This window comes from Balaenoptera acutorostrata, chromosome 3 (genome assembly GCF_949987535.1).
Source record: "Balaenoptera acutorostrata chromosome 3, mBalAcu1.1, whole genome shotgun sequence".
Lineage (NCBI taxonomy): Eukaryota > Metazoa > Chordata > Mammalia > Artiodactyla > Balaenopteridae > Balaenoptera > Balaenoptera acutorostrata.
In genome coordinates, this window is record NC_080066.1 from 103,913,447 (window position 1) to 103,937,306 (window position 23,860).

Here is a 23,860-nt window from a genome sequence, read left to right on the forward strand (position 1 = left end):
CTCTTCTCCTTCTGGGACCCCTATAATGCGAATGTTGTTGCATTTAATGTTTTCCCAGAGGTCTCTTAGACTGTCTTCATTTCTTTTCATTCTTTTTTCTTTATTCTGTTCTGCAGCAGTGAATTCCACCATTCTGTCTTCCAGGTCACTTATCCGTTCTTCTGCCTCAGTTATTCTGCTATTGATTCCTTCTAGTGTAGTTTTCATTTCAGTTATTGTATTGTTCATCTCTCTTTGTTTGTTCTTTAATTCTTCTAGGTCTTTGTTCAACATTTCTTGCATCTTCTCGATCTTTGCCTCCATTGTTTTTCCAAGGTCCTGGATCATCTTCACTATCATTATTCTGAATTCTTTCTGGAAGGTTGCCTATCTCCACTTCATTTAGTGTTTTTCTGGGGTTTTATCTTGTTCCTTCATCTGGTACATAGCCTTCTGCCTTTTCATCTTGTCTATCTTTCTGTGAATGTGGTTTTTGTTCCACAGGCTGCAGGATTGTAGTTTTTCTTGCTTCTGCTCTCTGCCCTCTGGTGGATGAGGTTCTCTAAGAGGCTTGTGCAAGTTTCCTGATGGGAGGGGTTGGTAGTGGTAGAGCTGGGTGTTTCTCTGGTGGGCAGAGCTCAGTAAAACTTTAATCTGCTTGTCTGCTGATGGGTGGGGCTGGGTTCCCTCCCTGTTTGTTGTTTGGCCTGAGGCAACCCAACCTTGGATCCTACCCGGGCTGGTGGGGCTAATGGTGGACTCTGGGAAGGCTCATGCCAAGGAGTACTTCCCAGAACTTCTGCTGCCAGTGTCCTTATCCTCACGGTGAGACACAGCCGCCCGCTGCCTCTGCAGGAGACACTCCAACACTAGCATGTAAGTCTGGTTCAGTCTCCTATGGGGTCACTGTTACTTCCCTTGGGTCCCGATGCACACAATACTTTGTGTATGCCCCCCAAGAGTGGAGTCTCTGGTTCCCCCAGTCCTGTCGAAGTCCTGCAATCAAATCCTGCTCACCTTCAAAGTCTGATTCTCTGGGAATTCCTCCTCCCATTGCCAGACCCCCTGCTTGGGAAGCCTGACGTGGGGCTCAGAACCTTCACTCCAGTGGGTGGACCTCTGTGGTATAAGTCTTCTCCAGTTTGTAAGTCACCTACCCAGGAGTTATGGGATTTGCTTTTATTGTGATTGCGCCCATCCTACCGTCTCATTGTGGCTTCTCCTTTGTCTTTGGATGTGGGGTATCTTCTTTGGTGAGTTCCAGTGTCTTTCTGTCGATGATTGTTCAGCAGTTAATTGTGATTCTGGTGCTCTTGCAAGAGGGAATGAGAGCACGTGCTTCTAGTCCGCCATCTTGAACCAATCTAACTATAAATTAATGATGATATAAAATAACAGTTAAGTATCCAAAAAAGGCAAAAAACACAAAATTGGAAAAAAACAGATAAAACAAATATAAACAGAAAGTTTGTCAATTTTAACCAAACTGTATCTATAAGCATAATATATGTAAATGGCTTAATAGCCCTATTAAACGCAGAGATTTTCACATTCGATAAAATGTATGTTTCAGACAAGAAGCCATCATTAAAAATAAAGATATGTAGATTAAAAGTAAAAGGACAGAAAAATAAAAAGTATGTTAATGTGTTATTGTTTAACTAAACTGTGGTTTATTAATTTACTACTGATGCTGTAACAAATTACCACAAGCTAGTGACTTAAAATAGCAAAAATATTATCTTACAATTTTTAGGCCAGAAGTCTGATGCAGTCTCACTGGGATAAACTCACAGTGTTGGCAGAGTTGCATTTCTTTCTGGTGGCCATAGGAAAGAATCCATTTCCTTGTCTTCTTCAGTTAAACCAAAAGAAAGCAGAAAAAGTAGAGTAATATAAAACATCTGGCAAGAAAGCAAATTTTAATCTAACCATATCAATAATAATCTCAGCGACTTCCCTGGTGGTGCAGTGGTTAAGAATCCACCTGCCAATGCAGGGGACATAGGTTCGAGCCCTGGTCCAGGAAGATCCCACATGCCATGGAGCAACTGAGCCCATGTGCCACAACTACTGAGGCTGTGCTCTAGAGCCCATGAACCACAACTACTGAGCCCACATGCCACAACTACTGAAGCCCGCACACCTAGAGCCCATGCTCTGCAACAAGAGAAGCCTCTGCAATGAGAAGCCCACGCACCGCAATGAAGAGTAGCCTCCACTCGCCACAACTGGAGAAAGCCCGCGTGCAGCAACGAAGACCCAACGCAGCCGAAACTAACTAACTAACTAACTAAATAAATAAATAAATAAATAGTAATCTCATTAAATGTAAATGGTCTGTCATTTTTCACTATTGTCATGCATTTATATATGCATATATATGTATATACGTATGTCATATATACACATGACAAGTCCCATGAGTTATCTACTATTTTTTTGTGTAGTCAATATTCAGTGTGTACTTATTTACATGTATCAACATAGTTGACTTCTACTTCTTTATTCCTTCCTTCACACTAGTATTCTCCTCCAGCATTATTTTCTTTTACCTGAAGAACTGTTATTAATATTTATTTAGTGCAAGTTTTTAAACAACAGATTTGCTCATTTTTGTTTTTTTGAAAATGTCTTTATTTCACCTTCACTTAAAGACTGTGTTTTAATCTCATCTAGACTTTTAGGTTGGTATTATTTTCTTTCAGCACATTAAAGACATCACTCCATTGTCCTCGGGATCCTATGTTTCTGTTATGGAGAAAGCTGTCCATCTTACTGTTATTCCCTTCAAATCAACAAGTGTCTCCTCACCCCAGAGGCATCTAAGAGTCTTTCTTTAATTTTTATCTGTCTTATATTAATGTGTTTGGGTGTTTTATTGGTCATTCATAGAGTTTTTGTATACATGGATTGATGTCTTTTATCAGTTTGTAAACAATCTTGGTTATCTCTTCAAATATTGCATTTCTCCCCTCTCCCTATCCTACTTGAACTTCAATTGCACATATGTAAGATTTTTTTATTGTATCTCGCAAATCTCTAATGTCCTTTCCTTTATTTTTCATTCTTTTTCCTATTTACATTTCAATTTGAATATTTTCTGTTGACTTAACTTCCAGTTCACCTTTTTGTCTTCTGTGTTTAATCTTATTTTAAACTTATCTAATATATTTTTTATTTCAGATTTTTTTCAGTTCTAGAATTTCCTTTTAATTCTTTTTATGGATTCCAATTCTCTGTTGAAGTTATCTCTTTTTTTAACCTATTTACTACACTTTTTCTTCTGTTATCTTGAACATACTAATAGCAAAAATTGTAATGTTATTTTATTCACTTTCATATTCTGCATAATCTCTGCTTCTATTTTAGTTATCTATATTTTTTGTCTTATATTTTGATAATATATTTCTATCCTTTGGTATTTCTAGTGATTTTCTATTAAATTATGGATATTTTTTATTACAAATTATAAACTATACAGGCTCCAGATCATGTTACTTTCCCCAAAAGAAGGTTCATGCATCTCACTATTAGATCAATATAGTGGAGGTAAATTCCCTTAACCCATTGTTTCTCAAATGGGGGCAAATTTGCCCTCTAGAGGACATTAGGCAAAGCTAGAGATATTTTTGATTGTTACAACTGAGGAGATGCTACTAGCACCTAGTAAATAGAGGTCAGGAATGCTGCTAAACAATCTGTATTACATAGGATAACCTTCCACAACAAAGAATTGTGTGGCCCCAAATGTCAATAATGCCAAGGCTGAGAAACCCTGCCTTAATCCAAACAGGGATTTTGTTGGGTTTAACCTCATTTGCGGTCTTAATAACACTCAGTCTATCTATGGTTCATCCATAGACCTCAAGGATTAAAACTGAACCCTGATGTATTCTCTGGATTTTTATTTCATTTATGTAAGATTTAAATTTATAAATGATAGAAGTGGGTGTAGAGACAACAGAATGTAAGGCTTCCATTTTCTTGGGGGGTATCTAGTAATACTAGAGCAACTCTGGAGTATTTTCCTGATCATAGGCCATTTTTCAAGTTATGTGATCTTGGAACCAACAGTCAAAAAATGACTTCTGTATTCCCCAGCTTTATAATTACTATGAGGATAGTAACTCCTTTTATACACCAGTTTGTTGGTAATGTTTTGGGATTTATTACTCTGTGCCATATCAAAGTCTACCCCTACAGTCCTTTCCATGAGTTTGTAAGCACCCAATGCCTTATATTACCCTTATTTAAAAAATAGCCAGAATAGTTTAGTTATCTGTAACCAAATAATGACTGACATACCAAATACCTATCATTATTGCATTCAGAGTGAAAAGATTTTTGAGTGAACTCTAATTCCTCTCTAAGATTTAAAAAATAACCATTAGGAATAACCACAAAACTCTCCAAAACTTTAAAATATGAAGTTAACTACTTTCATGACAGTTTCTCATGGAATATAACAGCTTTCTTTTCCTCCCTCCACCAAATTAGGAACAAATAACTACATCTTTAAGTGTCCATAAAAATATTTAACAGCATGATTCTTTCTACTTAATGTTATTTTACTATGCATAGTCCTTTATTCAGAATCTTGAGGATCTTGCCTTAAGTCAAATAGGAAACATCAGTTACTCTTTTGCACTTAATAAATACATTATTTGCTAAATGACTGATTGATTTGGTGCATTAATGAATAAATAATTAATTCCAAATGAACTTTCTCCTTTCTTGCTTTTCTCGTCCTTCTATTACATTCAGCAAACCATATGCTGCCTCAATAGCCTCCTCATGGAAGCTTTCACTTCCTGGTTGCGAAGGGTATAAATTACAGGGTTCATCAAAGGAAAGATTACAGTGTGAAAGAGAGAAACCACTTTGTCAGCTGGGAAGGCTCTGAAGGGGTGAGTGTAGATGAAGATGGCAGGGCCAAACATGAGAAACACAATGATAATGTGTGTGGTGCACGTGGAAAGAGCCTTGCTCTTCCCTTCAGAGGAGTGCCCCTTTACATGGCAGAGGATGACTGCATAGGAGGCCAGAAGCCCCAGAAAGCACAGGAGGGTGAGCAGACCACTGTTGGAGACCATCAAGAGCTCCACCACAAAGGTGTCAGTGCAGGCCAGCTTGATGACCTGTGGCACATCACAGAAGAAGTTGTCCAGCTGGTTTGGGCCACAGAAGGGCAGGTAGAGAATAAGGGCCACTTGCACAATGGAATGAGTAAAGCCCCCAAGCCACAGAGCCAACAACAAGGAGTAGCAGGCTCTAAGGTTCATGACAGTTGAGTAGTGTAAAGGATGACAGATGGCAATATAGCGGTCAAAGGCCATCACAACAAGAAGGAACATCTCCCCTGCTCCAAGGAAGTGCAGGAAAAAGAGCTGAGTGATGCAGCCTCTATAGGAGATTACCTTCTTCTCAGAGAGGAAGTCCACCAGCATTCTGGGAGCCACAATGAAGGAGTAGGATGCATCCAGGAAGGCCAAGTTGCCCAGAAAGAAGTAGAGGGGGGCCGTGAGGCCAGGGTCTGACCTGATAGTGAGGATGATGAGGAAATTTCCAGGGAGGATAATGAGGTAGAAAATTAGGACTAGTACAAACACCAGGAGCTGAGCCTCTTGAGACTGGGTCAAGCCAAGGAGGATGAATTCTGTCACCATTGTGCTGTTCTCCTTCACCATCACTCCTCAGTCTGCAGAATAACAAAGAGCAAAGAATCATCTGCTATAACCACCTTTTCATCTATTCCATAGCTCTCCTCCAAATAAAAATAATATTTTTCACATCCAACACTTTTCCAGCTGAAAACAACTTATGGCTCATAGCTCTCCTATGTTTTCAGTTAACCTTTCTACTCTTCGTTTTCCTCATTCTCCAAGACACTGATCTTATAGCCACACTTGCATTCCTATTTAACCATGCACTTCTATGTAATTGTGCTCCTGTAGAACTCTTAGCTATTTTGCTTGAAGTATATTAGAAAATTCCTGATTGAAACAAAACTAATCATTATTTAGGTTGTCAGGTTGTTATTGTTCTTGTTGTTGTCAGTGGTGCACTATCTCTAATGCTTAGATTAGTTGCCGGGTTTTGGTCCTCTTCTTCATCTCCACAGAGCAGAGATTTTGTAGATGCTTCTTTTCTTCAGTTCCTGAAGAATCCCTAGTTCCTTGTTTGCAGCTATGTGCCTTGTTTTCTGAATTTGTCCTTTACTAGTTCCATCACATTGTTCTGCTTTGGTGACCTTGTGCACCCTTACTCCAAACTGGTCACCTGGATCTCAAGCAAGAACCCTACATTTCATCTTAGAGGTATTCCCCTAGTTACACCACATTTGGTCCCCAGTCCTGCATCTGCTCCACACCCTGTTCTTAAATCCTAATTAATACTAGTCCAGTCTTACTTGCTCACCATATATCCATAGCCTACTTTTTCCTCAGGTCTCAGAATGATAGCCAAATTATATCATTCCCACAAATACTTTCATGTAATATAAAACTTATTAGAATATATAAAATATTTTGACTATCTCGACTAATAAAATCAAAGCTTAGTAGCTCTGGAATTGGCCGCATAGAACACATAGTGTAATATATCGTTTAACAGATGAGAAAAATAAAGCAATTGGAATTAAGATTCTTAAGTTTACAGTGAGTTTTCTTTTTTGTTCTAACTAGTAAGTGGTAGGGAAAAAAAGTGTGTATTCCTCAGTTTAAACTGATTAGTAAGTTATTAATTAGTGTCCCATCAACTTGTATTATTTTACTTAGGTACTTAAATAATTAATTATTGTATTGCTTATGTAAATACTTCCCATTTGCGGGCTGTAATCTGGTCTAAAGAAGAATTCTGTTCATGACATCCAGAATTAAGGTTTAGTCTGTATAGTGGTCTCCAAAATGGGATGTGCTCACCCCAGGGGATGTACAAGATAATCCACTGGGGTTCATAAAAATAGGAACTTCTCTCTATATTACTATAAATCATGCTTTAAATTTTAAAAAATATTTGTGATTGCTTTCTAATTTTTATATTACTATGTTGTAGAAACATTTTATAAGTAAATGAATATTCATATATTGTGATATTTGTGCATGTTTGTTGAAATGAATGATGTAAAAGATGAAAGACTGATGATTATAACAAAATACTATAATGTGACATACAACAATATTTCTCTTGATTTTTAATTACATGCAATATTGTTTTTCAAAAATGCTATGAATACAGTGGAATACAATTTAGCAATAAAAAGGAATGGAGTACTGATATCTGTTACAACATGGATGAAACGCAAAACCATTATGCTCTGTGAAAGAAACCAGTCACAAAGGACCACATATTGTATTGTATAATTCAATTTATGCAAAATGTCCACACAAGGCAAATTTATAGAGACAGAAAGTAGAAGAGTGTTTGCCTAGGGATAGGGGTGGGATGGGAGTGACTGCTAATGAGAATGAGATTTCTTTTTGGGGTGATGAAAATGTTCTAAGATTATATGATGTTGATGTTTGCATAACTCTTTAAGTACACTTAAAACCACTGAATAATATGCTTTAAATGGTAAATTCTATGATATATTGATTATATCTCAATAAATCGTTTTTAAAGTGCTATTTAATGTGGCAGAGAAGACTACAGATGGAAAAATTCCCAATTGAAATTTGACAGAATTATTAGTAGCATCCCTAGAAAGAGTTAGGAAGAGAGAAAAGAAGAAACGGGTAAAGGAAGATCATCCTTAACAAGTCCATGAAGAGAACTCACAGGAAATTTAGGCAATTCGCCAGTATTTTAGGCACACCTATTAGGAAACATCAGAACATTTGTTCTGTGTGATTAGTAACATTTGTATCGAGCAGCCAAATGCTACAAAGAAGGAACTTATAACTTATGGGCACATATCTGTGCATAAAAATACATGTTCACACATGTATAAACACACACATTGTGAGTCTAAGCAAATTGATATAGGAAAAAAATATCCTTGGTGACCTTCAAATTAACTTAGGAGCTTCTTTCTGTCTTTTATTCACTTTGACACCTATTGGTTTCCACATTCATTCCTCATTCTGCCAGTAGAAACCTGCTCTTAGGAAAGTAAGTTAACAGCTCCCTCTATTTTTAGGTTTTGTGCATTCCAGGTGCTCACAGTTATTTCATGTTTCTTTGGGTTAAAATTTTCAAGACAGGGATCTCTATGAGTTACAATCTCTTTCACTGTACCTTTGCTTTTATTTTCTGTCATCTACCTCTACTCCCTGTTTGTTACTAACAGATGGAAATCTATACCACAATGTTTTAAATTCACTTCTTTTCTCCCACTCTCATGTACATACTTTCTATTCTGGTGATTCTCAACTTGTGCTCATCACAGAGATAAAGGACAGATGTACCTCATATGGCTATTTCTCTGTACAAAATGAATTCCTAAAAAAAAAGCCCCAAACAATAGATCTTACAGGGACAAGCTTTTTGTTCTAGTCCTAGCAAAGCAAAGAAGTACTGTCAGTGTAGGCTAAGATAGAGATCTGAATGCTTTCATCATTTCTAATCTTCCTTGTTATTTCAACTGATACAAAAACAGATTTAGCACTGAAGATGCATGGATAGAGAGGGTGCCTGTATCCCTCCCCTCTTTCTCAGAGTGCAGACACACAACTTCCATCCACAAGCAATACTGAGCATGCCTAGATTCCAACTGCTATCAGACCAGCTCCTGTTTGGGGATCCGATCACCATCCTAGCATCTCACTGCTTAATCTTTCCTCATTCATTTCCTCTTCTTGGTTTTGTTTTTTTTTTTTTAAATAATTTCCCATTCTCTTCCTTCTAATTCTACCTTAATATACTCATTTTCTCAATTATTCTTTTAATATTTTCTTTAGCTTCTTTTATTTTTTATTTTAAATTTTATTCTTTTATTTTTTCTTGCAGTTTCTCTTCCTTATCATATCCCTTGCTTTTCCTTCCTCATTGCTTCCTTCCTTATCATTCTCTTTCTTCTCCCTCTCATTTGCCCACATCCTTTCAGTCTTAAATCTTTTTCACTCTGTTCTCTACAAGTATCCTACTTCATTATATTCCATGACTGTCTTTCCATTAATGCTGAGATAATATATTGTTTTCTCATTCCATGGTAGAGTGAGCACGATAGGTGCTTCCTAAGTGGTCCCTTAGAATGGATTTTCTACAGATTGAAAATGCTTAACTTGGTCTTCAGTGCTAAGCCTTTTCTCCTGAATATTATCCTCTGAAATTTACTCAGTCTCAATCACCCATTAGCTGCTTCACATTCTGTCACATATCTTGTCTGCTAGTTCTGTTCATTAATTCTCCCTTGCCAGCTCCTGCTTCAACTATCATTATGTACGCACATTTACTTGTTCTGCCAACACTTGAAACTTGATTAAAAGAACAATATCCCTATTCTGCAAAAAAATTAAGAGTTTCTAGCTTTTCCATTATTTTCAAAGATAGTATGATTTATTTGGATGCTCAGGATTTACTTTTCTTAATTTTATTCATCATTCTTAATCACTTACCATCTGCCAAATTTTACTCTGCAATATCATTTTGAGAGCACATACATTTTAAATTTTCATGGAAATTGTTGGTTATAGCTCATTGTGAAATAGGTATGTGATTTCATGTGTCAAAAACCATAGCCTTTTCCTTCCAGCCAACACGGAATTAATTAAAATACCATCTTCATTATACTAACCTTCTAATGATTTGGCTCTCTATAAAGTTTTCACTTACCTGCTCTAAAGGCATAGTATGAGGAACAGCATGTTCAAGGGGTTATTTCAAAATTAGAAATCTACTTTTCACTCTCTGTGATGCCCTTCATGTGGTTCTGGATACTATTTTCTGCCTTTTTATAAAGATATGAATCACTTTGGAGGCAGATTTTTTGGAGCTCTGGGAATCCAAATTTCATTGGGAGTAGTTAAAGCGTTGAGGCTGCTGCCCTAACATGACCAGGAGAGACGTTCACACTTAATTTATGGTTTTGTAATATGCTGTCACTCTCCCTGAGCATGGGAACGATTAAAATAAGCTTGAGAGTGTTAGTTGACTGGTTGTGATATAGTTAAGTGTAGACATCTTTGAATTAATGGACACTTCCTTTTCCTTACATTACTCCCAAGCTATTTTCTTAACTTCCTTCTAACAACTTTGTGGTGATTTTTTTAGATGAATAATCTCCAAACATTTCTATGCGTCACTACCTTAATATAAAGATTGATCTATACATGTTCTAACTATACTCCTAAAAGCATATATTATGTACACATTAACATATTTGGGAAGTAGAACTTTTAAAAGATATAATTGAAATAAATTATGTTAAATTATTTAAAATTTGATGTTCATTAATGGTACAGCTGTTTTATGCTATCTAAAATATTATAACTAATCTTTTATTCAGGTACCTTCTATGAGATATTCAGAGAATATCTATACACGGCACAATATAGTTTCATAATCATTACGGCTTTTACTATAAAATATTATATTATAATCTTGCTTTATAAGGTGTTACTTTTACTAAATTAATCGTATTGATGATTTGCACCACAGGCTTCAAAGTCTGTTTCAATAACTTGTCAACAAAGACTGTCCTGAGTAACTTTTAAATCAGTTGACATCTCTGTTCCTTATCTCCATATCCTTATTTAATTCCAGTCAAATTCATCATTTAACCCATGGTTTAATGTAGATTTTTTGCATAGGCATTTACAAGAGTCATTATAGTTGATGAGAATTTTTTATACACAAATGTTAAAATCTTCCATACTCTATATAAGGCAAGACTCCTTCCCACAAGACTTAACTTATTATATCACTATTGCGAAGCATTAGATAATGGTTTCTGTGTACCTTTCCATAGTGTTTGCTGATAAAAAATGTGTTTTATTTATTGCTCATCTTAGCCATTTTTACAGAATGGCAGAAAACACAAGTATTTTCTCAGTGGAATATGGCTTTTGTTCTTTTGCTATTAGTAAGAAACATTCAAAAATACTTTTTATTAAGTGAAAAACTTAAAGCCTTCCATTGATTATCATGTATTAATATTGCAAAGAAAATTATAAAGATTTATTTTATGCTTTATATATTGACTTTTTAAATGTTTTGCTAATCGTGATCACTAGCTAATACATCATGATACTGCATAGACTACCAAGTTCATTGTTAATAATAATGGAAGTAAATTTATATTGTAAAATAATGTTTCTTAATAACTTAGAATGTTTTTGCCTGCTTACTGTCAGTTCTGATAGTTCATTGTTCTTATAAGATTTACCTGACAAAGACTTCATTTTATGGGTGGTTGTCAACTCTGTCATTTTATAATTGTTTACATGAGTTTTAATAATTAGAATGATCTTTAATCCAAGGTTTATTTGCAGAAATAATTTTAACCGCTTAGGAAGTTTTGGAAGATGTACTGAGTTAACATAAGATAATATAACTTGTCTCCCCTCCCCCTTACTTTAGCACAACTAAGCTATTGTACATAGCAATATGTTCAAGCATATGACCACAAAGAGAACTGCTCTCAAACCTTCTGTCTTCGGTTAACTCTCACCTTTAAATGCTGTATATAACATGTCCAGATAATGTACTGATTAATTTAGAATATCAAAAATAATGTGTATTAAATATTAGTAAAGATTATTTAATTTATCTTTTCAAGTCAAAAGACACATAAATAAAAGTTCTCGTTGTTATATATATCCCACACCTTCTTTATCCATTCATTCATCAGTGGACACTTAGGTTGTTTCCATATGTTAGTGATTAGAAATAATGGTGCAATGAACATAGGGATGTATATATTTTTGAATTATTGTTTTTGTTTCCTTCAGAAAAATAACCAGAAGTGGAATCGCTGGATCATATGGTAGTTCTGTTTTTAATTTATATTTTTTTCCATATTGCTTTCCATAGCGGCTGTACCAATTTACATTCCTACCAAAAGTGCACAAAGGTTCCCTTTTTTCCATATCTTCACCAAAACTGGTTATTTCTTTTCTTTTTGAAAATAGTCATTCTGATAGGTGTGAGGTGATTTCTCATTGTGGTTTCGATTTGCCATTCCCTGATAATTAGCGATATTGATCATCTTTTCATGTGCCTGTTGGCCATCTGTATGTTATCATTGGAAAAAAAAGTCTTTAGATCCTCTGTCCATTTCTTAAATTGGACTGTAAGGTTTTTCTTTGCTATTGTATTGCATCAGTTTTTAAATATATTTTAGATATTAACCGCTTGTCAGATATATGATTTGAAATTATTTTCTTGCATTCAGTAAGTTGCCTTTTCATTTTGTTAATGATTTCCTTTGTTGTACAGAAGCTTTTTCATTTGATGTAGTCCTACTTTTTTATTTATACTTTTGCTCTGCTTCTGGAGTCAGATCCAAAAAATCATTGTCAAGACTGATGTCAAGGAGATTTCCACCTATGTTTTCTTCTAGGAGTTTCATGGTTTCATATCTTTTTTTTTTTTTTAATTTTTTATTAATTAATTAATTCATTTATGGCTACTGTGTTTGGATCTTCGTTTCTGTGCGAGGGCTCTCTCTAGTTGCGGCAAGTGGGGGCCACTCTTCATCGCGGTGCGCGGGCCTCTCATTATCGCGGCCTCTCTTGTTGCGGAGCACAGGCTCCAGACGCGCAGGCTCAGCAGTTGTGGCTCACGGGCCCAGCCGCTCCGTGGCATGTGGGATCTTCCCAGACCAGGGCTTGAACCCGTGTCCCCTGCATTGGCAGGCAGACTCTCAACCACTGCACCACCAGGGAAGCCCGGTTTCATATCTTATATTCAAGTCTTTAATCCATTTTGAGTTAGTTTTTGTATATGGTAGAAGAATAGTGTAGTTTAGTTCTTTTGCATGTGGCTGTCCAGTTTCACCAACACCATTTATTGAAGAGACTGTCCTTTCATCATTGTATATTCTAGCCTCCTTTGTCCTAAATTAATTGACCATATATGCATGTGTTTATTTCTGGGCTGTCTATTCTCTCCCATTGATCTATGTGTCTGTTTTTATGTCAACACCATAGTTTTTTTTATTACTATAGCTTTGTAATATAGTGTGAAATAAGGGATCATGATGCTTCTAGCTTTATTTTTCATCTCAAGATTCCTTTGATTATGTGGGGCCTTTTGTGTTTCCATAAAAATTTTAGGATTGTTATTTCTATTTCTGTGGAGAAAACTGTTGGAATTTTAATAAGGATTGCATTGAATCTGTAGATTGCATTGGGTAATATAGATATTTTAACAACATTAATTCTTCCAATCCATGAGCATGGATAATATCTCTATTTATTGGTGCCTCTTTCAGTGTATTTAATCAGTGTCTTAAACTTTTCTGTGTACAAGTCTTTTACCTCCTTGGTTAAATTTCTTTCCAGGTAATTTATTTTTTTTGATACATTTATAATTGGGATAGTTTTTAAAATGTTTCTTTTTGATAGCTTGTTGTTGGTTTATAGACATGCAACAGATTTTTTGTATTGATTTTGTACCTTGCAATTTTATTGAATTTGCTTACTCTAACAGTTTTTTTGTGAAGTCTTTAGGGTTTTCTATAAATATAATTATATCATCTTCAAATAGTGACATTTTTCCTTCTTTCTTTCCAAGTTGGGTGCCTTTTATCTCTTTTCTTGCCTAATTACTATGGCTAGTACTTTTAATACTATATCATATAAAAGTGGTGAGAGTTGGCATCCTTGTCTTTTTCCTGATCTTAGAGAAAAAGCTTTCAGCTTTTCACCATTGAGCACGATGTTAACTGTGAGTTTGTCATATATGGCCCTCATTGTTTTGAGGTACATCTCTCTATACCTCTTTGTTGAGAATTTTTATCATAAATGAATGCTGGATTTTGTTAAATAATTCCTATGCATCTATTGAGATGATTGTATGATTTTTATCCTTCATTTTGTTACTATGGTATTTCACATTGATTGATTTGCAGTTGTGAACCATCCTTGCATCCCTGAAATAAATCCCACTTGATCATGCTGTAGCATCCTTTTAATGTATTGTTGAATTTGGTTTCCTAATATTTTGTTGAGGAATGTGCATCTACGTTCATCAGGAATATTGACTTGTCAGTTACATTTTTTTTATAAGTGTCTTCATTTAGTTTTGGTATCAGAGCAATGCTGACCTCCTAGGATAAATTAGGAAGTGTACCTTCCTCTTCAATTTTTAGGAAGTTTGAGAAGTGTACGTATTAACTCCTTTTTAAATGTTTGGTTAATTCACCTGTGGATCCATCTGGTCCAGGACTTTTGTTGGGAGTTTTTTGAGTACTGATTCAATTTTATTGCTAGTAATCAGTCTGTTCAGATTTTCTATTTCTTTCTGATTCAGTCTTGGAAGATTGTATGTTTCTAGGAATTTATCCTTTTCTTCTAGGTTGTCCAATTTGTTGGCCTGTAACTGTTCATAGCAGTCTCTTATGATCCTTTGTATTTTTTATGATTGTATTTATTTGGGTCCCATTTTATTTTATTTTATTTTATTTGATGAGCCTGGCCAAAGGTTTATCTATATAGCTTATTTTTTTTTTTAATTATTTATTTATTTATTTATTTATGGCTGTGTTGGGTCTTCGTTCCTGTGCTAGGGCTTTCTCTAGTTGCGGCAAGTGGGGACCACTCTTCATTGCGGTGCGCGGGCCTCTCACTATTGCGGCCTCTCTTGTTGCGGAGCACAGGCTCCAGACGCGCAGGCTCAGTAGTTGTGGCTCACGGGCCTAGTTGCTCCGCGGCATGTGGGATCTTCCCAGACCAGGGCTCGAACCCGTGTCCCCTGCATTAGCAGGCAGATTCTCAACCCTGTGCCACCAGGGAAGCCCGATATAGCTTATTTTTTTAAAGAACCATTTCTTACTTTGATTTTTTTGGTCAATTTTTAAAATTTCCACTCTGATATTTATTTCTCTCCTTCTACTAACTTTGGGCATTGTTCTTCTTTCTCCAGTTCCTTTAGGTGTAAAGTTAGATTGTTTAATTGAGATTTTTCTTGTTTTTTGAGGTAGGCCTTCATTATGGACTTATAACATGAACCACTCAGAACTGCTTTTGTTTCATCTGATAGATTTTGAAATGTTGTTTCCATTTCCATTTTTCTCAAGGTATATTTTTTATTTCCTCTTTGATTTCTTCCTGGATCCACTGATATCCATGAGATTTAGTATCATGTTGTTTAGTCTCCAAGCATTTGTGTTTTTTCCCAGTTTTCTTCTTGTAATTGATTTCTAGTTTCATGATGTTGTTACCGGAAAAGATGTTATATATAATTCCAGTCTTCTTATATTTATTGAGACTTGTGTAGTTGCCTAACTTGATATCTACCCTGGAGAGTGTTCTATGTGCACTTGAAAAAAATGTGTATTCTGTTGATTTTGGATGGAATGTTCTGTAAATATCCGTTAAGTTTATCTGTTCTAACATGTCATTTAAGGCCAATATTTCTTTATGGTTTTCTCTCTGGAATAATATCCATTGATATAAGTAGGGTGTTAAAGGCCCATACTATTACTGTACTACTGTCACTTTGTCCTTTTATGTCTGTTAATATTTGCTGTACGTATTTAGGTTTTCCTACGTTGGGTGCATAGATATTTACAAGTGTTATATCCTCTTGTTAGATTGATCCCTTTATCATTATGTAATGGTTTTCTTTGCCTCTTGTTATGGTCTTTGTTTTAAAGTCTATTTTGTCTCATATAAATATTGCTACCACAGCTTTTATCTCATTTCCATTTGAAGGGAATATCTTTTTTCCATCCTTTTACTTTCAGTCTGTGTGTGGTTTTAATCTGAAATGAGTTTCTTGTAGGCAGCATATACATGGGTCTCGGTCTTTTGTTTTTGTTTTTGTTTCTGTTTTTTAAAATCTGATCAGCCATCCCATGTCTTCTGGTTGGAGCATGTAGTTTATTTGCATTTAAAGTACTTATTGATATGTATCTATTTATTGCCATTTTGTTGTTTCTTGTTTTTGTAGTTCTTCTTTGCTCTTATCATCACTTGTTCTCTTCACTTGTGATTTGATAATTTTCTTCATTTTTATGTTTATATTCCTTTCTCTTTATTTCCTGTCTGTGTATTATAAGTTTTTTGCTTTGGTTACCATGAAGTACATATATCACAACCTATATATATTGCATTCTATTTTAAGTTGGTTGTTGCTTAAGTTTGAGCACATTTTAAAAGCACTACATTTTTACTCACCCCTGCCCATATTTAATGTTTTTGACATCATATTTACATCTTTTTAATGCGTAAATTGCTTACTTAATTATTTTAGAAATAGATGATTTTACCACTTTTGTCTTTTAACCTTCATACTAGCTTTATAGGTAGTTGATCTAGTACCTTTACTATATACTTGCTTTCACCACTGAGAGTTTTTTTCTTTCATAATTTTCTTGTTTCTAGTTATGACCTTTTCTATTTAAAGAAGTCCCTTTAACATTTCTCATAAGGGTATTTTAGTGGTAATAAACTCCTTTTACTTTTGCTTGTTTGTAAACCCTATCTCTCCTTTAATTCTGGATGATAACCTTGCCAGGTAGAGTATACTTGGTTGTGTTTTCTCTTTTCAATACTTTGAATACATCTTGCCAATCAATTTTGGCCTGTAAAGTTTCTGCTGAAAAATCAGCTCATAGTCTTATGGAGATTCCTTTGTGTGTAACTAGTTGTTTTCTACTTACTGCTTTTAAAATTCTCTCTTTATCTTTAACTTTAGATATTTTAATTAAAATGTGTGATGGTATAGTTCTCTTTAAGTTCATCTTGTTTGAGACTTTCCGTGCTTCCTGGATTTGGATATCCGTTTACTTCACCAGATTAGGGAAGTTTTCAGCCACTGTTTCTTCAGATTAGTTTTCTGTCCCTTTCTCTTTCTCTTCTCCTTCTTGGGCTCTTATAATGTGAATGTTAGTATGTTTGATGTTGTCCCAGAAGTTACTTAAACTATCCTCATTTTTTAAAAATTATTTTTTTCTTTTTGCTGCTCTGATTGGTGATTTCCACTGTGTTGTCTTTGAGATTGCTGATCCATTTTTCTCATTCTCTAATCTGCTGTTGATTCCCTCTAGTGTATTTTTTATTTCCTTTATTGTATTTTTCAGTTCTGATCAGTTCTTTTTCATATTTTCTGTCTTTTTTTTGAAGTTCTCACTGAGGTCATCCTTTTTTCTTTTGAGCTTGGTGAGCATCTTTATGACTATTACTTTAAATTCCTTATCTGGTAAATTTCTTATAATATGCCCAAAAGTTTTCTTTAATTGCCTCTCACTATCGTGGCCTCTCTTGTTGCGGAGCACAGGCTCCAGACGCGCAGGCTCAGTAATTGTGGCTCACGGGCCTAGTTGCTCCGCGGCATGTGGGATCTTCCCAGACCAGGGCTCGAACCCGTGTCCCCTGCATTGGCAGGCAGATTCTCAACCACTGTGCCACCAGGGAAGCCCTTTCCAATGATTTTGTAAGCATCTAATGCACTGTGCTAAGTCTGCTTAATAAACTCAGTGGTTTCTGTTTTCTTCGTTGAAGGCCAATCAATTTAAGTATATGCTGACAAGATGAAAAAGTTAGTAGAGATAGATACATAATAATGTAAAAACAAATTCCTAATTTAAGTGTGCCTTCTAGCACTAGTATTTTCAGTCTAAGATACACTTTCTCCTTTCAACTTCCTTTTGGTGGTGGTAGATGAGGAAAAGGGGAAAGTTAAACTTTTATTGATGGCTTCAGAATCTTAGCAGAATTGTAAGGCAAAAAACAAAGTTAGGTAAATCAAGAATAGGCTAGTGATTAGTAGCCACAAAAAGGCTATGAGGGAAGGGAAAAAACCTGGAACCTCTGGACCTAAACATTTTCTTTAATAACAAAGTAAATTTTAAAGAGATAGTAAATGTAAATTGGTATACATCTTCTCCCTACATTGGCAGTGTAAATTACCAGAGTAAAATATAAAAATGCAAACATGATATTTTAGTACATGCTAGATGTTGGGATGCATGTATGTGTGTATGTATATATGTATGTATTTAACAAAAAGAAATCAGAAAGAAAAAGATAAAATGTCAATTAAGTTATACCAGCAACCATACAGACAGACTACATCAACCCATGATCCATGCCACAGTTCCAAAATTATTTGGATGTTGGTCCTTCTAACTCCAGCATAAGTTGTGCATATTTACCTCACAGTATAACTAATAGCATTAAACATAATTCACAACAAAAAGGTACACTGATCTTTACAAAATTAATCATCATAACAGGAGCATATAAGAAAGACTGTCAAATTGCTCAGTGGATTTTATTGGCATCTGAGAGTACATTCAAGAAGTTCCCATGAATTAGGTTTCCATGGCTGCTTTTTCCTCGTTTTCAATCTGGATACATGCATCCAAAAATCACCATGCAAAACAGTAATAGGGAAGACACAGGGAGAGAAGAGGGTTATTTCAGCTCTCTCGTCAATTTTGCTTTAACTGTTTTGTTTAAAAGCTCATTTGAAAAGCAAGCTTTCATTGGTCATTGTTTAAGTTTGGAAACATGTCTATAAAGAGTCTGATCGGGCTTCCCTGGTGGCGCAGTGGTTGAGAATCTGCCTGCTAATGCAGGGGACACGGGTTCGAGCCCTGGTCTGGGAAGATCCCACATGCCACGGAGCAGCTGGGCCCGTGAGCCACAATTGCTGAGCCTGCGCGTCTGGAGCCTGTGCCCCGCGACGGGAGGGGCCGCGATAGAGAAAGGCCCGCGCACCGCGATGAAGAGCGGTCCCCGCACCGCGATGAAGAGTGGCCCCCGCTTGCCGCAACTGGAGAAAGCCCTCGCACGAACCGAAGACCCAACACAGCCAAAAATAAATAAATAAATAAATAAATAAATAAGAAAATCCTTTAAAAAAAAAAAAAAAAAAAAAAAAAAAAAAAAGAGTCTGATCATGTTCAAAAGATAGCATCTACCAAGAACTTCTTCCATTTGGCAACAGAGTCCAGTGATCACATTTTCCCAGGCCCTTATCAATGTAGAAAAATCTTTACATAAAACAGTTCATATACAAAATTGTACTTATCTATCTAAGTTACTATTCACTAATTTATGCCTTTATCTATGTCTTCACCTTAATAATATGTAGGATCAAGCATCATCATTCTTATTCTGATCAAAATTGTGGTGATAATCCTTCTAAAATCAATTATTTAATACTTACTCATTGTAAAGAAGCAATCACATAATAATTAAACAAAATTTGGAATTTCTCTTGATTCACAAAAATTATGAGCAGTGAGGAAAACAAGTTTCTAGAGGCTTGAATTAATATAAGAACCAATGTAGTTTTCTACATAGTCTTCTTGTAAAATCTCCATATCTCAATATTCCCTCAACTGTGTTATTGGAAATTCAGACCATTTAAAGCTATCCTCAACCTGTTTATACTAGCTGGTTTCTCTTCACCTAGCATGCTTTGCAAAACATTATTTCTGCCTTTAGATGCCCTAGTGGCAAATGGCACCATCTTTACCATTGAAGGAGCCTATGGCCATGTCACTGTACTTGGTAAAAGAGTGTCAGCAGCACGTTGAGGTGACATGGTGATAAAATAATCCGCCTGTAGCTCCTAATTAAGATTTGAGTGTTTATGTAATATGCAGAGGTATCGTGTATGTTGACTCCTTGTGCTGAGCCATCAGGGAAAGTGGTAGTTCCCTTTATATACGGAAGTTCTCCAGAGGCTATCTATGGTCCTTTTCATTCTCAGTTACACAGCCTTACTATCAATCCAGCTACTCAGTCTCATTATTGACTTGCCTTACAGAGTTGTCTGCTGATGAGTTATACTGTTGAGGGTTTGGAAAATATCCGTGAGTTTTAGAATTATCCACATAAGCACTGAAGATTGATTGACGTCTTTTAAAAAGACTCCACAATTTTATCTTGCATAAAGCAGTTCATTTAAGAACATATATCTTGTTCAAATAAATATATTATTTGAAAGAATTATTTGGAGCGTTTCTAAAACACCAGCTAAAAAATTTCAATATAAATGAGTTCCTTGATCCTGAACATATTTGCACATGTAACAGAAACTGAAAGAAAATTTATACACACAACCAAAATATGTCCATTTATATCTCTATTTCAAATAGAATTATGCTATTCCTTTGCAGCTATAAACACGTTTTATTCCCGTGTTAATACTGTAGACATGTTGTTCAACACTTTCAAAAATGCCTATGTTTAAACAATATCACACTTGTTTGTTTGTTTAATATATTACTGAATAAAATAAAAAACACACACTGAGGAAGAAAAAAATATTCCTCTCATCATTTGGCTTAGAATGAAAAGTTAGGAATTTCATTTTCTTAACTTCTCTCTTGTCAATGGTAATTAAGGCATATATAATTCTTGGTTTTCTCTATTTACTCAATAATGCCAGAAAAGAATAACAACTTGATATTTATCAAACACTGTGGTTGCAACAGATTTTCCTCTTGTGGATACAAGTTGGATAATATACTGGACACCATATTTCATAAGTATAATTCAGTAAATTCCAAGTAACAGTTAATTCTTTAAGGTTTGCCATCAATTAAAGCAGATGATTTGCAAAGCAAGGCATCCAGGTTTCTCATGACCATCAATGCTTGCAATTCCAATATTTGCCAGCAGGTGGTAGTGATACCTTGTGTACCTCCAAGCTAATTTTGAACCTAGCACTCTTATTTAAAACAGTACTTTAGGGACTTCCTTGGTGGTGCAGAAGTTAAGAATCCGCCCGCCAGTGCAAGGCACACGGATTCGATCCGTGGTCTGGGAAGATCCCACATGCTGCAGAGCAACTAAGCCCATGCACCACAACTACTGAGCCTGAAATCTAGAGCCGGGGAACCACAACTATTGAAGCCCGTGCACCCAGAGCCGGTGCTCCGCAACAAGAGAAGCCACTGCAATGAGAAACCTGCACACCATGACAAGCAGTAGCCTCCCTAACTAGAGAAAGCCCGCGAGCAGCAACGAAGACCCAATGCAGCCAAAAATAAATAAATAAATATTTTAAAAAATAAAATAAAACAGTATTTTGAAAAAAAATTGTTTACAGAAATATACTTACTACATTGACAGTGTACTACTAAGCGCAAATTTCTTATTTTTGCATCCAAATATTAAAAGGAAAAAGTAATTTAACAAAAGTGTAAAGCAATATGATACTTTAAAAGGAAAGTATTATCATAAACTATATCTCTTAATTTAATTCTAGTTTTAACTTTCCAGGCATTAAACTGACATTAGTGTCTGTATGAAGCAAAGTGTACTGCTTTGAAACTCATTTTATAATATTTCCTATTTGCAGAATTCTCTGACCTCTTTATTCAGTCTGCATTATCAGAAGGAGTTATCATGGCTATATTTCTTTACTTATTACCTAAAAGTGAGTGATGGTGACTTTACTTACAGCATTTTCTTTGGACTTCATCAACATTTTTAATGAAATATACCCAGAGTTTCTTTAATAGAAGAACTCACAAATTTATTTAAATGTTAAGTAGTAATGAGTCAGGGATGGACGTAGAAAATCGTTGCCTATCGATCAGAGGCTACTCCTACCTATAGCGGTATTGAATTTCTAAGGCTTACAGAAATTTACTAATTTGTCATACTTTAGAGACAATTCTCTGAGTAACTCAGTTGTTAGTTGTATGTAAATGTCATTATCTCCTAGTTCTCCTTTGATCTATACTTTCTCTTCTCATTTTCTGTTCCTCTTTTCCAATGACTGGAATACTAATATTGAATTTCCTAACTGAAACAATCACTCTTGGCATTTTTATAGATATTCATTTCTTCTGGAAGAAATTGCTTCTGTCAGCTTGCTTTTCTGAAATTTAAAATGTATTTAAAATGTATGTATGAGAATAGTTTTAACATGAAGTTAACTTGTGCTTTCACAAATTTTGGCAATTGCAATTTGATAAGAACTACAGAAATGAGAGCCTAACACATGCTGTGTACACAAAAATTGTGGCACTTAATGCCTCGGAATAAAACTAGAAGTTAACTAAAACTAGAAGTTAAAACTAAAAATAGTGCAATAGAGTTGCCTTGTTAGAATTTAGAAGCTTATTTTTCAGTTTTCTCATGGCTGTCTTCACTTCCTGATTTCTCAAAGTATAGATTACTGGGTTCAGAATGGGAGTAAAGATAGTATAAAACACAGACAGGATCTTGTCTACCAGAAAACTGGTTAGTGACCACATATAGATGAAGATGAAGGGCCCAAAGAACATGAAGACAACAATAAAATGAGCTGTGCAGGTAGAAAGGACCTTAGATGATTCTTTTGAAGAACGATTTCTGATAGTAACCAGGACAATGACATAGAATGGAATAAAAGAATAAAGCAGGACAAGGCAATTAATTATGCCACTTGTTGAGATCATAAAGAGGCCCAGGACATAAGTATCCACACATGCCAGCTGGAACACCACAGGAAGGTCACAGAAAAAGCTATCTACCTCATTGGGACCACAGAATGGTAATGTGAGGGCAAACATAACCTGGCTCATTGAATGGGTAACCCCTACAACCCAGGAAAACACCACAAGGGCAACACACATCTGAGGACTTATGATTGAAGCATAGTGGAGAGGCTTGCATATTGCAATATACCTATCAGAAGACATAGCCATAAGAAAAATAATCTCAGTGCCAGTAAAAAGGTGTAGAAAAAATATCTGGGTGATGCAGCCATCAAAGGAGATGGTTTTGTGTCCAGTGAGGTAGTCTGTAATCATCTTAGGGATTGCAAAGGAAGCAAGAGACATATCAATGACTATGAGGCTATTACTCACCATTGTTGCCACATAAAACAGTGAAAACACCATGAAGAAAAACATCTGTAGTTTCCAGGAATTAGAGAGTCCTAGCAGAACAAATTCAGAAACTGTAGACTTGTTGGCCACATCCATTGTCCTGACTGATAGACGGAAACCTGTATCAAAGAAAAAAAATCAAGAAAAACTATAATTCTACTGAAGCAAAAGTTCTATTTCCAAGACTCCATTTTCACAGACTTTGTTTCCTCTATGAAAACTTAATTTTTGTATTCTTGCCATCTTCATTGGGTATATTGGCTTGAAAGGTAGGCTATTAGGGATCACGGTGAAATACCACTTAAGCCATAGATGTTGAAAATAACACTTTCTTTTCTGGTGCTAATGGGCAATCCAAATGAGAGTATATCATCCTGAACAGATCTATGTATCCACATGTTTGTCTGTACAATTTTAAAGATAATAGCTCACATTAAGCATTTACTCTGGGCTGACAGTGTATTACACACACACACACACACACAGGTTTAGTCATTTAGAACTCATCCAAAAGGTTAGCCCTACTGAAAGAACATATAAAAATTTTATCACATATAAGTGACATGGGCTCTTAAACAACATTATAGAGAGACTTCAATGAACAGTTGCAGAACTCTTGTAAATTTCTAGAAAATTGTTAGCATATTCACAGATAAAAGTTATCTGAGACCCATCAGAAACACAGAGGAAATTAGTTTTGCTGATATTTACCCAGTGGAAGAAGACTGAGCATCAGGCATACTACAATATAGCCATACTGCTCAAGGAAATGCATGACTTCTTTTCTTCTCTATTTCTTTTTTTTTTTCTTAAATAGGAGTATGTTCCTCCTACAAATAGTTGTAATTATATGACTTAAAATTTTACCTTGTCTCTTAAAGAATATATCACATCACTTCTATAGGGAAGAGCTTAAAGATCAATCTCCTTAGTCCC

General features: G+C 35.5%; 2 protein-coding genes across 5 annotated transcripts in view; both read right to left on the minus strand.

Annotated features, from left to right (window-relative positions):
- Positions 1-1,111: 1,111 nt before the first annotated feature.
- LOC103006488 (olfactory receptor 4N5) lies at positions 1,112-23,029 on the minus strand. Of its 2 annotated transcripts, XM_057543897.1 has the most exons (4): positions 22,904-23,029; positions 5,400-5,680; positions 1,727-1,834; positions 1,112-1,347 (listed from the first exon to the last, which is right to left on the minus strand). In XM_057543897.1, exons 2-4 carry the CDS (start codon positions 5,667-5,669, stop codon positions 1,321-1,323), a joined length of 405 nt encoding a protein of 134 aa, XP_057399880.1. In that variant the 5' UTR covers positions 5,670-5,680; positions 22,904-23,029; the 3' UTR covers positions 1,112-1,320. The 2 variants fall into 2 exon arrangements, with proteins under 2 accessions (XP_057399880.1, XP_007180524.2); XM_007180462.2 differs by lacking the exons at positions 1,112-1,347; positions 1,727-1,834 and having other exon boundaries at positions 4,743-5,680.
- The window catches only part of LOC103011163 (olfactory receptor 4K2), a 156,077-nt gene continuing 154,346 nt past the window's right edge, over positions 22,130-23,860 (minus strand). For all 3 annotated transcript variants that reach the window (XM_007180826.2, XM_057543898.1, XM_057543899.1), the window contains one exon: positions 22,130-23,043. In XM_007180826.2, coding sequence (XP_007180888.1) covers positions 22,130-23,020 — 891 coding nt within the window. In that variant the 5' untranslated portion in view covers positions 23,021-23,043. The remainder of the gene's footprint in view (positions 23,044-23,860) is intronic.

Excerpts from the sequence above, each read along its gene's own strand:
- LOC103006488 (XM_007180462.2), bottom strand. The coding sequence starts at position 5,669 with ATGGTGAAGGAGAACAGCACAATGGTGACAGAATTCATCCTCCTTGGC.